Source organism: Theropithecus gelada, unplaced genomic scaffold (genome assembly GCF_003255815.1).
Source record: "Theropithecus gelada isolate Dixy unplaced genomic scaffold, Tgel_1.0 HiC_scaffold_15888, whole genome shotgun sequence".
NCBI lineage: Eukaryota > Metazoa > Chordata > Mammalia > Primates > Cercopithecidae > Theropithecus > Theropithecus gelada.
This window is the reverse complement of record NW_020257645.1, coordinates 1-16656: the sequence shown is the minus strand read 5'-3', so window position 1 is coordinate 16656 and position 16656 is coordinate 1. Positions and strand designations below refer to the sequence as shown.

General features: G+C 53.3%; 1 protein-coding gene and 1 long non-coding RNA gene across 7 annotated transcripts in view; one reads left to right on the top strand and one right to left on the bottom strand.

Moving 5' to 3' along the window:
• The window catches only part of LOC112617188 (thymidylate kinase), an 11961-nt gene extending 2152 nt beyond the window's left edge, over positions 1 to 9809 (top strand). Inside the window, exons 3-6 of one of the 6 annotated variants that reach the window (XM_025373941.1) lie at positions 2275 to 2391; positions 4873 to 4963; positions 6888 to 7085; positions 9325 to 9809. In XM_025373941.1, coding sequence (XP_025229726.1) covers positions 2275 to 2391; positions 4873 to 4963; positions 6888 to 7085; positions 9325 to 9435 — 517 coding nt within the window. In that variant the 3' untranslated portion in view covers positions 9436 to 9809. Of the gene's footprint in view, positions 1 to 472; positions 507 to 2274; positions 2392 to 4872; positions 4964 to 6887; positions 7086 to 9324 lie in introns of all 6 variants that reach the window. The other 5 variants (XM_025373944.1, XM_025373942.1, XM_025373943.1 and 2 more) reach the window with 5 other exon arrangements.
• Positions 9810 to 11660: 1851 nt separating this feature from the next.
• Positions 11661 to 14834, bottom strand: LOC112617189. Its single transcript, XR_003117867.1, has 3 exons — positions 14777 to 14834; positions 14177 to 14270; positions 11661 to 13334 (listed from the first exon to the last, which is right to left on the bottom strand). It is a non-coding gene; the product is annotated as an uncharacterized LOC112617189 (long non-coding RNA).
• Between the last annotated feature and the right edge of the window lie 1822 nt (positions 14835 to 16656).

Below are 16656 nucleotides of genomic sequence, written 5' to 3'. Positions count from 1 at the left end.
CTTTTTTTTTTTTTTTTTTTTTTTTTTTAAGACAAGGTATTGCTCTGTGGCCCAGGCTGGAGTGCAGTGTCACATGATCATGGCTCACTGCATCCTCAACTTCCTAGGCTCAAGCAGTCCTCCCACCTCAGCATCCCGAGCAGGTTGGACCGTGCGTGCATGCTGCCAAGCCCAGCTAATTTTTTTAAAGTAGAGTCAAGGTCTCACCATATCGCTCAGGCTGGTCTCAAACCCCTGGCCTCATAGACTTAATGTTTTAAAGATAGCTTTAGGTATACAGAAAAATTGATCAAAAAGTAGAGTATGTAGAGAGCTCCCTACATACTACCCCTGCCTTCCCCCTTCCCTATTATTTATGTGCTGTATTATGTTACATTTGTTAAAATTGATAACCGATATTGATACATTAGTAACTGAAGGTTATAGTTTATATGAACTCTCCTACCACCTTTTTTGTTTTACGTCATCGTAGTAGGTTTCCTCTTCATTCAACACTTAATGTTCATGTGTGTTCTTTCAGATGTTTTTATGTTTATATACATATGTAGAAACTACTATAGTTAGAATTTTGTTTTTTAACATAAATGAGGTCATACCATACAAATTATTTGGCAACTTTCTAACTCTGCCTTACAGATTTCTGCACTTACAGATCCCCTAACTCTGCCCTTCTCATGCTTTTTCATTGTTGTAGCATGTTCTCTAGAAAAGTTGTTCCACGGTACATTTAGCCTGTTCCCTGCTGGTGAACTTTCACTGGTTCCTCCTCATCCGTGTTACATGAAACGCTGCATTATTCTCCTCTGGCTTAGCTTTGTGTCTTGCTTGGAAAGGCTATTCCCACTCAAAGTCTTAAATGAAAATGAGACAATTTTTATAATCTTTTTAACACGTCTAGATTTTATGGAGGCAATTGTTCTTCTGATTTTGCTTTTTGTGGCTTTGTAGAAAAGTGATGAAACACGTATATGTATGCCCAATTTAAAATGAAGAATAATCCTGATTTTACTTTTTAGATAATCTTATCCCAGGTACCCAAGGCTACATCTCTTTTGTCCATCTGTTCTGCTACAGGTTACTTGTTTCCCTAATAGATATTTAAGTTTCCTCTATGTCTAACCATGGCTTGGAGACAAGAGTCTCGCTGTGTTGCTCAGGTTGGAGTGCAGTGGCGCAGTCTCAGCTCACTGCAACCTCCGCCTCCCGGATTTAAGCAATTCTCCTGCCTCAGCTGCCTGAGTAGCTGGGATTACAGGCGCATATGACCATGCACAGCTAAGTTGTATGTTTTAGTAGAGATAGGGTTTCACCATGTTGGCCAGGCTGGTCTTGAACTCCTGACCTCAAGTGATCTTCCCACCTCAGCCTCCCACAGTGCTGGGATTACAGGCGTGAGCCACCATGCCCGACCAATAGTTCATGTCTTATTTTCCCTAATTAATAGTCCATTGTTTGGATGTACCATAGTTCATTCACCTACTAAAGGACATCTTTGTTGCTTCCAAGTTTTGGCAGTTACAAAACCATTATAAACATCCTCATGCAGGGTTCTGTGTGGTCATAAGCTTTCACTTCTTTTGGGTAAATGCCAGGGAATACCATTGCTTTAATATGTGGTAACACTGTTATTTTTGTAAAAAACTGCTAAACCATGGGTGTCCAGTCTTTTGGCTTCTCTGGGCCACAGTGGAAGAACTGTCTTGGGCCACGCATAAAATACACTAACAATTGCTGATGAGCTTAAAGAAAAAAATCTCATAATGTTTTAAGAAAGCTTATGGATTTGTGTTGGGTTGCATGCAGCCTGGGGGCCTCGGGTTGGACAAGCTTGTGCTAAACTGTCTTCCAGAGTGGCTGCAGCATTTTGCATTCTCCTCAGCAGTGAACGAGGGTTCCTACTGCTCCAGATCCTCACCAGCATTTGGTGGTGTCAGTGTTCGGATGTTTGCCATTCTGAAAGGGGTGTGTGGTACCTCATTGTTCTGGTTTGCGTTTCCCTGTTGACGTATGATGTGGAGTATCTTTTCATATGCTTGTTTGCCATCTGTATATCTGGTTTCATGAGGTATCTGTTAAGTGCTTTGGCCCACTCTTTTTTTTGGGACAGGGTCTCAACCAGGCTGGAGTACAGTGGCACGGTCTTGGCTCACTGCAGCCTCTACCTCCCAGGCTCAAGCGATCCTCCTGCCTTAGCCTCCCAAGTAGCTGGGACTACAGGTGCATGCCACCATGCTACGTTTTGTATTTCTTTTTTTTTTTTTCCCCTTGAGACAGTTTCTTTTTCATCGCCCAGGCTGGAGTTCAGTGGGGCGATCTTGGCTCACTGCAACCTATGCCTCCCAGGTTCAAGCAATTCTCCTCTCTCAGCCTCCCAAGTAGCTGGGATTACAGGTGCCTACTACCATGCCCGGCTAATTTTTCTATTTTTTAATTAGTGATGAGGTTTCACCATGTTGGCCAGGCTGGTGTTCAACTCCTGACCTCAGGTGATCCACCCACCTCAGCCTCCCAAAGTGCTGGGATTACAGGCGTGAGCCACCGTGCCTGGCCAATTTTGTATTTTTTGAGGAGATGTGGTTTCACCATGTTGTCCAGGTTGGTCTCAAATTCCTGGCCTCAAGTGATGAACCATGCCTACGCCTCCCAAAGTGTTGGGAATATAGGCATGAGCCATCACGCCCAGCCTTGACCCACTTTTTAAGGGGGTTGGTTGTTTTCTTATTTTTGAGTTTTAAGAATTCTGTGTATGCTTGAGATACCAGTCCTTTATAAAATGTGTCTTTTATACATATTTTCTCCTATGCTGTGGTTTGTCTTTTCCTTTTTCTCTTCTTTCTTTTTTTAGACAGGGTCTCTCTTTGTCATGCAGGCTGAGTGCAGTGCACAATCACAGCTTACTGCAGCCTCGACCTCAAGTGATCATCCCACCTCAGCCTCCCAAGTAGCTGCAACTACAGGCATGTTAACACACCTGGCTAATGTTTGTAAAATTTTTTTGTAGCGATGGAGTCTCACCATTGTTGCCCAGGCTGGTCTTGAACTCCTGGACCCAAGCAATCCTCCTGTCTTGTTTCCCAAAGTGCTGTGATTAGAGGCATGAGCCACCTTGCCCAGCCTTATTTATTTATTTTTTTTAAAGAGAAATGTCTTGCTCTGTTGCCCAGGCTGGAATGTTGTGGCATGATCACAGCTTACTGTAGCCTTAAACTCCTGGGTTCCAGTGATCCTCCTGCCTCAGCCTCTGGAGTAGCTAGGACTATAGGTGCATGCCACTATCCCTGGCTGATGTTTACATTTTTTGTAGAGATGGGAGTCTTACTGTTGTTGCTCAGGCTGGTCTCAAACACCTGGCCTCAAGGGATCCATCCTGCCAAATGGCTTCCAAAAGTGCTGGGCTCACAGGCATGAGCCACCACGCCCGGCTTCCGTTCCTTCTCTTGACTGTGTCTCTCACAAAGCAGAAAGTTTTCTATTTTCGTGAAGTCCATCTTAATCAACTCTCTCATTGGTTGTGCCTTTGGTTTTGTATCTAAACAGTCTGCCAAACCCCAGGTGATCTAAGTTTTCTCCTGTGTTATTGTCTAGGAGTTACATAGTTTTGCATTTAACATTTGGGTCTGTGATTCATTTTGTCTTTTTTTTTTTCCCCGTGTTTGTGGAGAACGGGGTCTCACTATATTACCCAGGCAGGTGTTGAACTCCTGGGCTCAAGCTATCCTCCTGCCTCTGCCTCCTTGAGAGCTGGGATTACAGGCGTGAGCCACTGTGCCGGCCTGTGATTCATTTTGAATTTATGTTTGTGGAGGGTATACGGTCTGCTCTAATTTATGCTGTTTCATGAGGATGTCCAGTTGTTCCAGCAGCGTTTGTTGAGGAAATTGCCTTTGCGCCATTGCGTCCTTCTGCTGCTTTGTCAGAGGCCAGTTGACTCCTTATGTGGGTGCCCCTATGATTTGAAGGCCCCAGTGAGACTGGCTGAGTCGACTGAATCAGACTTTTCTTTCTCTGTCTTGAGCAGTGCTTCTCACTAGTGTCGGGTCCCGTGTCTTTGTACATCCGTGATCTTGGCGGCTGTAGGGGTGATGGTGGACTCGTGGTATTTGGTAGAGAACATCCTTGCAGTCCAGGTTAGGGGTCATAAGCATGGACGAGTCACCTGCTGGCTGTACCCGCGCTTCCCCTGCCACCATCCTCTGCTCTCTTCTTTGCCTGTGCCTTCCTCTTCCTGGACAGGGTAGTGCTGGCCTTTCTGCCCAGACGGCTGACAGTGCTTCCCCTTTCCCTTGCGGTGTTTCTGGAACATTGAAGTTTACCAGTTGTGTTTGTTACTATTTAGTGAGGTTATCTTTTCCATGTTGGGTTTTGTTGGAGGTGTGGGAATGGCATCTTCTGGAGAAGATCCCGACCGTTTTGGATTAAAAATAAGGTTACAAATCACTGTGCTGTATCTGTTGTCGCATGAGATTTCTGAGTTGTATTGTTGGGATAAATTTTTTTTTTTTTTTTTTGAGATGGAGTCTCGAGACGCTCCGTCACCCAGGCTGGAGTGCAGTGGTGTGATCTCGGCTCCCTGCAACCTCCACCTCCTGGGTTCAAGCAGTTCTCCTGCCTCAGCCTCCTGGGAAGCTGGGATTACAGGTGCCTGCCACCATGTCCAGCTAATTTTTTGTATTTTTAGTAGAGATGGGGTTTCACCGTGTTAGCCAGGATGGTCTCAATCTCCTGACCTTGTGATCCACCCGCCTCAGCCTCCCAAAGTGCTGGGATTATAGGCGTGAGCCACCGCGCCCGGCCTGTTGGGATAATTTAAGCTTGACAGTTCAAGGCCTATGAAACCAGAACCAGGGCTCAGGAGCATCCTCTGTTTTTCAGGCCCTTAATTAAGGAAAAGTTGAGCCAGGGTGTGACCCTCATCGTGGACAGATATGCATTTTCTGGTGTGGCCTTCACTGGTGCCAAGGAGGTGAGTGCCACTTGGCCTCCTGTCGGGCGAGCACAGGTGTGTGGACCCAGGGCTGCCCTTGAATGCGAGTACGAGTGACATGCCTCCGGTTACTCTGCAGAGTTTTGTGATTCTTACATTCCTTTTATCTCTTTGCTAGATTAATTTGGTTTTATCAATAAGAAGAGCAAACATTTATGCAGCTAGAGATTGTTTCACAGATAGAACCACAGTTGTTATTTGGATTATATTTTCCACATGCTTTTCTTTTTTTTTTTCTTTGAGACGGAGTCTCATTCTGTCACCCAGGCTGGGTGCAGTGGTGTGATCTCAGCTCATTGCAACCTCTGCCTCCTGGGTTCAAGCGATTATCGTGCCTCAGTCTCCCGAGTATCTGGGATTATAGGCACATGCCACCGTGCCCAGCTAATTTTTGTATTTTTAGTAGAGACGGGGTTTTCCCATGTTGGCCAGGCTGATCTCAAACTCCTGACCTCAAGTGATCCACTCATCTCGGCCTCCCAAAGTGCTGGGATGACAGGCGTGAGCCACTGCGCCCAGCGCCCGGATGCATTTTCAAAGATGGTTCATTTGTAGTACTTTTTTTTCCCCTTTTTTGCAAGAGGGGGTCTCCCTCTGTTGCCCAGGCTGGAGTGCAGTGGAACAATCAAAGCTTGCTGTAACCTTCAACTCTTGGGCCCAAGTCATCCTCCTGCCTCAGCCCCTCAAAGTGCTGGGATTACAGCTGTGAGCCACTGCGCCCAGCTCTGTCCCTTAAAGAGACAGTAAAAAGAAAGATAATGTGGTTATTTTTCATGATAACTGCCCTCACTTTTTATTTTTATTTTATTTTTGGATGGAGTCTCGCTCTGTCACCCAGGCTGGAGTGCAGTACGAGTGGTGCGATCTCGGCTCCTGTCTCAGCCTCCCGAATAGCTGGGACTGCAGGCGCCCGTCACCAAACCTGGCTAATTTTTTGTATTTTTAGTAGAGACAGGGTTTCACCGTGTTAGCCAGGATGGTCTTGATCTCCTGACCTTGTGATCTGCCCGCCTCAGCCTCCCAAAGTGCTGGGATTACAGGTGTGAGCCACCGTGCCTGGCCACGCCCTCACTTTTTAATTCTGCCATTTCTCATGTGTTAGCTTGAGTTCTTCCCCTCTGAAGTATTAAGTTGTATAATAAGGAGAACAAGACTCATGATTCCTTTGCTTCTTCCTGCTGTGCGGATCGACTGACAGCCGCAGGCCCTGTGGGAGGTGCTGGTGGACGCCTTCCCTCAGCTCATGGTGCTGTTGTGTGATGTGTGACCTGGAGTCACAGCCTTTCCAGTCCTACCTTTCCTCCGGGAACAGGACAGCATTTGGAGGGAGATGGGATGAGTAAGGGAGGGACAGAGGGTGTTTGCACAGCCCTGGCAAGGAGGGCCAGTGAGGGAGGCTGGGCTGGCACACAGCAGGCTCTAGGAGTTTGTCTCCTTCCTGCTCTTCCATGGGGGATGAGACCCTGGCCTGTGTATGGCAGAAAGGACACTGCCAAGGACCCCGTGCCTGTGTCCGGACCCAGCTGCTCTTTGCCGTAGGCGTCCTAGGCCGGGGGTCTCCAGGGGCTCTGTACATAGGCTGTTTCCTCCTGGCCACCGGGCCTGTAGCTGCGCTGGGAGGGCCTCCGTGGGGCCTGGGCTGTGGGTGGCGGGGACCGGGAGCCATTCTACCTGCCTGCGTTTCTGTCCACTTGTCTGTTTACAAAGGAAAAACGAGAAGGTGACATTGGAGAAAGCAAAACCTTTAATTTGAGGTTTTAAAAATTAAACACGAGCCACCATATAAACAGTCTCACGTCTTGGTGCCTCACCAAATGTCCCCAAATTTTTTCCCGTTTTTATGACTTTTGAAACAAAAACCTAGACCACACTAAGCTTTAACTGTTGGGTTCTTTGTTGGCAGAATTTTTCCCTAGATTGGTGTAAACAGCCAGACGTGGGCCTTCCCAAACCCGACCTGATCCTGTTCCTCCAGTTACAGTTGGCAGATGCTGCCAAGCGGGGAGCGTATGGCCATGAGCGCTACGAGAACAGGGCTTTCCAGGAGCGGGCCCTCCGGTGTTTCTACCAGCTCATGAGAGACACGACTTTGAACTGGAAGGTGAGAATCCCAGAACTGCACAGTAGGAACCGTCGAGCAGTGGCTCAGGATTACAGCCTGTGGTGACTGGCACAGGCGCACCCGTAGAGCTGCTGCCGTTCTGTCTGGTCTTCCCAGATGCGGAGCCCCGGGAGTAGTCGTTCAGGGGTTCTCAGTGCCAGCAAATTCTTTTTTTTGAGACAGAGTCTTGCTCTGTCGCCCAGGCTGGGGTGCAGTGGCGCCATCTCGGCTCACTGCAACCTCCACTTCCTGGGTTCAAGTGATTCTCCTGCTTCAGCCTCCCGAGTAGCTGGGATTACAGGCACCTGTCATCATGCCTGGCTAACTTTTTTAGCATTTTTGTAGAGACAAGGTTTCTCCACGTTGGTCAGGCTGGTCTCCAACTCCTGACCTCAGGCGATCTGTACGTCTCGGCCTCCCAAAGTATTGGGTTTATAGGTGTGAGCCACTGCACCTGCCCAGTGCCAGCAAATTCTAATCCGGTGAGTTTTGCTAAATGTTGACATTTGGCGCTTTGTCTGGTGGGTCAGGTGAGAGTCTGCGCAGTCCTCCACAGCCTCAGCCCCTCTTCAGACATGAGTGCCAGGCTGTTCCTGCCACTGTGTCCTCTGGTGCGGGCCTCCCGCTGGGCATGGGCGCTGCGGCCGCACCTGGCTGAGTTCAGGAGGGTGCCGTGTGCTGGCTTTCCCTTCAGCTCTGCCTCCTTCAGTCTCAGCAGTCCCAGGTCTGGCTCTACTCTGTCTACTCCCAGGACGCTGGACTCTCCCCTCCCAGTGGACACGCAGGCACGCCTCTGCTCCTCCCAACCGCAGCCCCCACCTCTCCCCCAGACTCCAGTCGCCTGTGCCCACCACTGCCCACATGGCCTCTTTCCAGACAGCGGCCACAGCTTCTGGCACGTCCGGCGCCAGCACTGTCGTTGTGGCCACGGCCCACAGAGCTTCTGTCCCTTGAGCTCCACACAGCAGTGCTCGAGCGCCTGCCCCAGCCTGACCAGCTGTGCCTGCAGATGATGCTGGTCACAGCTTTTCGTTTCCCGGAACACAGGCGGGATAGCAGCACCCTTTTCTGGCCGTGCGGCCTTCCCTCTGGCAGTCAGCTGCCCAGAGAGGCTCATCTTGGGTGGTTCTGGGCGACAGCTGTGTGGCTGTACAGTGGCCGGTGAGTGGCATCTGGGAAGGTGGCTTTTGTGCAGGGAGTCACTCTCCTTCCATCACAGTCACACCTCATGAAATGGTTAGACTCTTCCGAGTGCCTTCTACGCTTCTGGCAGATTTTCTAGAATTTGCTGTTGAGGTTGAGGTTCAGAGAGGTGTGGGGTATCCCGGAAATCTCTCAAGAAGCTTGAGAAGGGTCCTGCGCCACCTGACAGCAGAAGCCGGGATGCCGTTGAGACCTCAGTGCTTCTGAGTTCCTCTCACTGCTTTCCTTCTGGTGGAGAGGAGGCCGTCCCGCGTGCTCATGCCCTCCCCACGTTCCTCGGACCATTCACGCCATTGTGCGGCACAGCTGTTAGAACCAAATTCATCTTCCCCTCAGGGACGGGTCAAGCCCAGTGTTGCATCGGTCCTGTCTGGCTGCTGTGGAACTTCCTTACGTTCTAGGCAGTGCCCAGGAGTGTGGGCAGGGCAGGGTCTGCCCTCTGTGCTTCCCACTCACTGCTTGCGAGCTGGAGGGACAGTCGCCTCGACCTGGTGGGCTGGGTGGGCCTGGCTGTGCTGAGGGCTATGCCTCACTCCTGCAAGTGGGCACTCATTGGGGTTGGAGTCACAAGGAGGCTCAGGTCGGCTGAGAGCAGGAGTGGGCAGTTGGCACGTCATGTTTCTCCTGCATCAGGGCTGTGGCAGGAATGCCGGGTGGCTTTGTACCGTGGGCACTATCAAGGTTGAGGTTCAGAGAGGTGTGGGGTATCCCGGAGGTCACCACACTGCCAGGAGGTTCAGGTTGGCCTTCCAGAGCCTGGCCTGTGTGAAATCCGCACAAGCACAGAGGACAGAATGAAACATGGTGTTGTTTTGAGACAGGGTCTTACTGCGTCACCCAGACTGGAGTACAGTGGTGCCAATTTTTTTGCAGAGGTTGGGTGTCCCTGTGTAGCCCAGGCTGGTCTTGAACTCCTGGGTACAAGCAGTCCTCCCTCGTGGGTCTCCCAAAGTGCTGGGATTACAGGTGTGGGCTCCCGTGCCCAGCCTGGAACGTGCTGATGAGCCTCTTTCTCCCGAAATCCCGGTGGGAACAGATGGTGGATGCTTCCAAAAGCATTGAAGCTGTCCACGAGGACATCTGTGCGCTCTCTGAGGACGCCATCCGCACTGCCACAGAGAAGCCACTGGGGGAGCTGTGGAAGTGACCCAAGGCTGCCCACTGGAGACGCCTCTCCCTGTAGTCCCTCGAGAGGTGGGAGACCCACGGAAGGCCCCGTCTCCAGCGGTATCCAGATCCCACGACTTCAGGAGCTCTTTCCCGGCAGCAGACATCTGCAGGCTGCCTCTTCTGCCCCGGGCGGGGGTGTGGCGGGGACCTTGGCAGTATAGACATAAGCAGAGTGATGGAGCAGTCTCCTGCCCTCTCGCTGCCATCAGTGTCCTGATGGTACTCTGTTGTATTTTTTACTGAAGTTCAGTGATAACTCTGAGTAGTTTCATTGTGATCACTGTAAATGGTAATCAGTTGGAATTCTCCTAAATGTCTTCTAGACACTAGTAAAAATTGACCTGAAAATTGTTTGTGGAACGCTTCACTTTTCTTAGACTGAGGACAGAGCTGGCTTTGAATGGGAGAGAAGCGCCTTCATTGGGCCCAGTAGTGCCTTTCTGGACCTTAGTTCCTGCCTAGTTGAGGGAGTCCCACTGTGGGTCTGAACGGTTGCAGCCATGCCCTGGGCTCCAGCCAGGCTACGTCCGAGTGTCATCACAGCTTACATCCTGAACTCACCGAAGTTAACTCTGCTATTTTCATTGCAACCCTGGAGCTTAACTTTTCATCCTATCCCTTGGAAACAGGGTCTCACTGTCACCCAGGCTGGAGTGCAGTGGCACGATCGTGGCTCACTGCAGCCTTCTGCAGACCTGCTGGGCTCATTCAGCCTCCTGAGTAGGTAGGCCTACAGGCCTTCACCATGCCTGGCTAATTTTTTTATTTTTTGTAGACAGGATTTTGCTATGTTGCCAGCCAGGCTCATCTCAAACTCCTGGGCTCAAGTGATCCACCTGCCTCGGCCTCCCAAAGTGCTGGGAGTACAGGCATGAGCCACCGTGCCTGGCCCATTGCATTCCCTTTTAAGTGACACTTGGAATGATTTGACACTCCTGGTAGAATCTGTCCCACAGAGCACTTTTTGGGTAGAGAGCAGCATACAGTGTGCTGGAGTGGAAGGCAGGCAGGGTCCCCCATCTGTGGGGGCAGCAGCTGTGGGTCTCAGTACCCTTCTGTGGCCAAGAGACAAATCCAGGCAAAACAAAAGGATTTCACTTGGGTAAGCATTGCCAGCGGCTGTGGGATGGGCCTGGGTGAGGAACCTTCAGATGGGAGACCTTTCTGGACTATCCAGGTGGGCCCAGTGTCATCACAGGGGCCTTTTTTTGTTGTCTTAAGACGAGGTCTGGCTCTGTCGCCCAGGCTGGAGTGCAGTGGTGCAGTCTTGACTCACTAGCCTCTCTTTCCTGGGCTCAAGTGATCCTCCCCCCTTAGCCTCCCAAAGTGCTGGGATTACAGGCTGGTGCCACCATGCCTGGCCCATCACAGGGGTCCGCCTAACAGGGAGGCAGGCCGTTCGAGTCAGGAAGTGAGATGCCAGCAACAGAAGCTGGAGAGATGCCATGTTGCTGGCTGTGAGGTTGGAAGAAAGCGCCATGAGCCAAGCAGTTTCTGGCATCCAGGAGCTAGAAAAGACACAGCAATGTTCTCCCCTAGAGGAGCAGCCCTGCCCACGGCACGAGGTGGCTGTCTGCCCTCCAGGTCTGGAAGAGGCTGTGCTGTTTCAGGCACTGAATGTGGTCATCTTCTAGGGCAGCCACAGGAAGCAAGTAAGAGCATCTGAGAGGCTGCAAGTCCTCAGCCAGCTCACCAGGGCCCCAGCAGTGCCCCCTCCTGTCTGGCTTTGGGCCCTTCGCACCTATACCAGGACTGCCCACAGGGACGCATTGGCCAGAGGGAGCGAAGTCCTCACCAAGCCCCCTGCTGTGCCCCAGACATGGCCCTCCCACAGGCCAGGCCAGTCACTACTCGCTTGGGGGAGGCTTTGCTGTGATTCAAATTGAGCCAAACCTACAACTCAGGGCACTTTCTGCAACTTCCTCCTGTTGAAGAATGGGAACCATTTTACTTTCCTAAAATCCTAGTTTCCTTGCACTTTTTCCTTCTAGGGCTGTATGAGAGGGCGGATGTCACGGCTCACAGACAGCCAGGCTACAGGCAGGACAGGCCGCCTGCCAGGGCTGGGGACGTACCTGCTCAGGCTCCCACAGCCCACCACGCAGGCAGCCACATCCTTTATGTGATGCTATGGGCTGAAACATTCACTTGGTTTTTTTCTGGAAATCACAATTATAACTTGAGGAAAAAATAGACACAAGGTTTGTTTTCTACTGAAACTTATTATTTGCCATTAAGAATTGCAAACTATACTACTACGAATGAACAACATTCTCTTCATTAAGCCTTTTTCAAAACACACAAGAAAAAGCTCCCCTTTGGTCAAGGTGTTCCACACTCCCACTACAGCAGGCCCCCACAGCTCCCAGCACAGCGGTGCACCATGGACTCAGACGCAGAGCCCAAGGAATGAAGATCACCCCAGCCTTCCCTCCTTCCCCACCCCAACTACACCCAAGGGAGAAAGGATATGAGGAAATAAAACTATGTCTTGGGGGGGGACTGGGGATGGTGTCCTCTGCTACCCAGGTGGGCCACTCACTGCAGAGCGGGCGGCGTGTGTCCTGAGGGGATCTCTGGTCCCCACACCTATACAAGCAGCAGCAGCGAGTCCTGCCAACGCCACAGTAGGTGCTCATGAGAAAGGTGCCCATGCTCGCCGTGCCCACGCTCCCCAAGTCCTCCTGTTTACATTCCCTAGTGGGGCAAAGCCACTTCCCCAGGAAGGCAGCACAGCAGCGGGGCAGAGTGCACTCCAGGACCCAGGACAGCAGGTTACACAGGGTCAGGCGGTGGTGGGTTCTGGAATCAGGGCTGAGGTTCCAGAAATGCCACCAGGGGATGCCACCCTGTGATGTCTGCCCATCACACACCACAAGGCTCGGGTGGTTTTCCCCTTTTGGCCCTAAACCACCTAACACCTCAGTGACACAGGAGGGCAATTCTCAGCAAGGCAAGGACACAGGGAAGGCTCCTAGGAGAAGCACACTGTCCACCCTCAAGCCCGACTGTCACAGGTGGAGGCCCCGCCCCACCCCTCGCCACACCTGGGGAAGCCACCACAGAATGCCACAGCCCTGGAAAGGGACACTCTGAGGACAGGCACTCTAGCAGCAGCCCCAGGACAGCCAGCCGCCCTTCTGCCCAGGCTGCCCACGCCGTGTCCTCTGCACGCCATCTTCAGGTTTCCCACACACCCACTTCCTGAATACTACTCTCCCCAAAGCAACCTTTGCCTTTGTTCCTCCGACCTCATCTCCCACTGAGGTCGCCCTTGGTAACCAGGCTGGGCAGAGGACACAGCCATGGGCGCCCCCTCGAGAGCAGCCCGGTCCTTGGGCGTGGGGGCGCAGCGTGCCTGCTGCTCCTCTCACGCCAGCCTGCACAGGTCTTCTGAGACTGACTCAGGAAGCGCCCCAGAAATTCATGTCTGTGTCTGACAACTTCAAACAGGACTTTAATTCCAAACCAACCACAGAACCGGCGCCTGGGAGCAAGTGGGACTGAGGCCCAGGCGCTAACGCGGGGCTGGCAGTGTCCAGAGAACGCTCTGGAAGCTCCTGACAGACGGCTCCGTGTGCAGATGCACAGGCCCTGACGGGCACTCTGAGCTGGGCAGTCGGACACCAAGCAGTAAGGCCTCCCGGGCAGCGCAGCCTCAGTCCACGAGCAGAGCAGGTGGCCCTCTGGGGGGAGGCAGCACGGGGCGCGGCCCTCGGCAGGCGAGCGGGCGGGATGGATGAAGTGCGGCGGCACCAGGAGCCCCAGGCTCTCACAGGTGCCACCCCCGACCCCAGGATTTTCAAAGGGACAGGATTTCAAAGTCTTCATCTTCTGAGTCGAAGAATCTTTCCAGTCGCTCTACATCAGAAGAATCTAGAAGGAACAGGACGTAGCTCATCAGGCATCTCAGGTGGGCTACTTCCGTGTGAGTCAAGTGCCCTTGGCATGGGGCAGACCGAGCAGCACCTGCTCTGCAGCCCCACCCTGAGGGGCCCACAGACAGCTGTCCCCAAGCAGCTGTGAAAAGGCCCAGGGTTGTGGAGACCTGCGAATATGGGGGGAGGGAGCAGGGAAGAGGAGCGGGGCAGGGTGAGGAAGACGGGGGCGGCCGGCACAATCTCAGGCCTGAGGGGGCCTCTGTCCTGTGTCTCCCACGCTGCACCCTGACCCTCGTGGTCATCAGGACTGGTTCCACTGTCACTGCCTTGTAGAGCTTCTCATGGTGAGACAGGTACGAGGAGGACAAGCTCGCGGCCACACACTCGCTTCACTGCACGAGCCCAGGCCGGATCCTTTGGCACGTTAGCCATGGTCCAAGGGGTCTACGCCACCCATGGCCAGTGGTGCCCACGTGGACGAGTCCCCCACCCAGGACTGCGTCACCACAGAGTCTGTGTGTTCTGTCTGCTCCAGAGCCGTGAGGACCCCATGGGAGCACGCCCAGCTCCACAGTGCCCTGGGCAGGCAGCGCGGGTGGGGAAGGCGAGGGGGGTCCCGGGTTGCTGGGCGCAGGCTTGGAGGAGAGGACGCTCCGCTCTGCCCCTGGTCTCACAGGCAAACCACTGCCAAGTGCTCACAGTTGAGGCTCACACACACCTTAATAGTCAAAACCAACGGGGCCAGGACTGGGGAAGCAAGGGCACAGACCGCACCCCCGAGGGACCCCACCTCCGAGGGACTCCACCTGGACTTGGCCCTGCAGCCGCAGTTCTCACCTAGGGACAGGTTCAGGACATCGGGGCAGGCCAGGTGTGAAGGCTGCTGCTCCACCAGCTCAAACATGGGCAGGGCGCCTCCGAGCAGAGACAGCTGTTAGTGAGACATGGTCATTAGGGGCAGCCTCACCCCAGTGCTTGCTGCAGCCAAGAGAAAGGGGCCAAACCTGACTGTCATTCCACTTCACTGATGAGAACAGAGGCAGCTTCCACACTAACGGCTACACGAGGACCCAATGTGGCGATAACACACAGTCTGACCACGATGGCAGAGGGGGGTGGGCCACACGCACTCAGCCAGCGCAGCTCGGCACCCCATCACCACCCCCATCTCAACAGGAGATGGATGAGGACACTGGAAATCCCATTCTAAAGTCAACACGCAACACCCGTCCCCAGGGCTGTTCACCGTGTTGCCAGGTGGGCAATCCAGGACACCCCACCCCGTTCAGCTGCACAGCTGTGCCAGGCAGGACAAAGCTCCCCCCAGCCCGGTGAGGCTGCCTGAGACCTGGACGCTGGCCTTCGGCCCCTGCACACCCTGCTGCCTGTCTCCCTGGGTGTTTCAGCTCGGCTGTGGGTGGTGGGGCGGCTACAAACCTTTTTGACTTGCTGGCACCAGTCATTGAAGTCGTCTTCAGTCTTACAGAAAAACCCCTAAAACGAAATGACTATGAGCAGAGCAGTACACCCACATCTGCTGTCGGCGAAAAGGCAGGGGCTTCCGTTCCCCCGGCCAGTGGCGCAGCAAAGGCCCCCAGCGTGCACGTGCTGGACACTCCGGCCTGTCTCGCCTCCTGGGGCCGGGAAGGGAGCCCCGAGGGTGCCCTGTGCACGGCCCGCTGCACCAGTGCCCAGCTCCCCTCAGGTTCCACTATGTTGCTCTGCCTTAATTCACCCATGAGATGGTATGTGGTGTGCATTTGTTAGGCCTCACCGAATCTTCCAGGAATGAGGCAGGTTATGAGTTAGGGCCAAGTGGAGAGCTCTTCTCTCTGCGACTGTGAGGCAGGGCCGCTGGGTCTCAGCCTTCACCCAGCATCTCCCTGGAAGCTTGGTGGCAACTGGTGGCAAAGGCCACTGAGAACTGCCACGGGGAGCCTCCTGCTGAGGAGACAGGGGACCTGCCGAGGATCACCCTAATCACATCCTTAAAGCTGCCGCCTGTAACGACAGTCACTAGGAAGCCGCCTGTAACGACAGTCACTAGGAAGCCACCTGTAACGACAGTCACTAGGGATTAATGCTGCCAGACGTGCCGATGTTAACACAGGAAGAAAAAGAAACGGGGAAAACAAAGACGAAATGGGAGAAGTTCAAACTGGGCACTCCCTTCCTCTGAAGACGCCGTTTCCGCGGCCCCGGCTCATGTGGGAGCACTCTCCCCGGGGGACAGGGGACGTTCCTCCTCCTCACGGGTGAGGACAGTTATCCCACCGGGCGGCCCCTTTGGTCTCAACTCCTCAACGTTCGCGCGTCCGCTCCCATCTCTAGCCTGACCTGACTGAGAGACTGCCAATCACTGTAAGCCACCAAGCTGCATTTACGGTAACAAACATACTTAATTCTAGTTAGACGACGTATTCGTGACTAGGTTCTGGTAAGAAGTGTGAGCCAGGCCGGGCGCGGTGGCTCACGCCTGTAATCCCAGCACTTTGGGAGGCCGAGACGGATGGACCACGAGGTCAGGAGATCAAGACCAGCCTGGCTAACACAGTGAAACCCCATCTCTATTAAAAATACAAAAAATTAGCCGGGCATGGTGCCGGGAGCCTGTAGTCCCAGCTACTCGGGAGGCTGAGGAAGGAGAATGGCGTGAACCCGGGAGGCGGAGCTTGCAGTGAGCCGAGATCGCGCCACTCACCCCAGCCTGGGTGACAGAGCGAGACTCCATCTCAAAAAAAAAAAAAAAAAAAGTGTGAGCCACAGAGTTCTAGCCCATGTTCCCCACTCCTGCCACCCTGCCCAGCAGGTGCATAGAGTGCAGTGTGCGCTCTGGAGCTGTGCCACAGCTCAGAGACTGTGCCATTTCAGGCCCAGATCTGCCTTCTTCCTCCTAAACGGGGCAGAGCATCCACAACAGAACCCCTGACTCAGTTAACTGCTCCCCTAAGCATGTCACTGTCATTCATGATTTCTAAGGGCTTTTCTTTGGTCTCTTTCCCCATCAAATATATTTGAGGGCAGGCAGGTCTGCATAAATCACACACCAAAAATCACAACTAGGTAATCAAAATGGAAAAACAGGGAAGCTCGTTCTTAGGAAATCCCCCAGAGAGGTCAAGTCAGAGCCTCCGGAAAACAAAAGGTGGTGCAGGAGGGGGTGGAGGGGCCGCTTGTGTCTCTGTGTGGGTGTGAGGAAGGGGGCACAGGAGGGGGTGGAGGGGCCGCCCGCGTGTCTGTGTGGGTGTGAGGAAGGAGGCACAGGAGTGGGTGGAGGGGCCGCCCGCGTGTTTAAACGTGGGTGTGAGGAAGGGGGC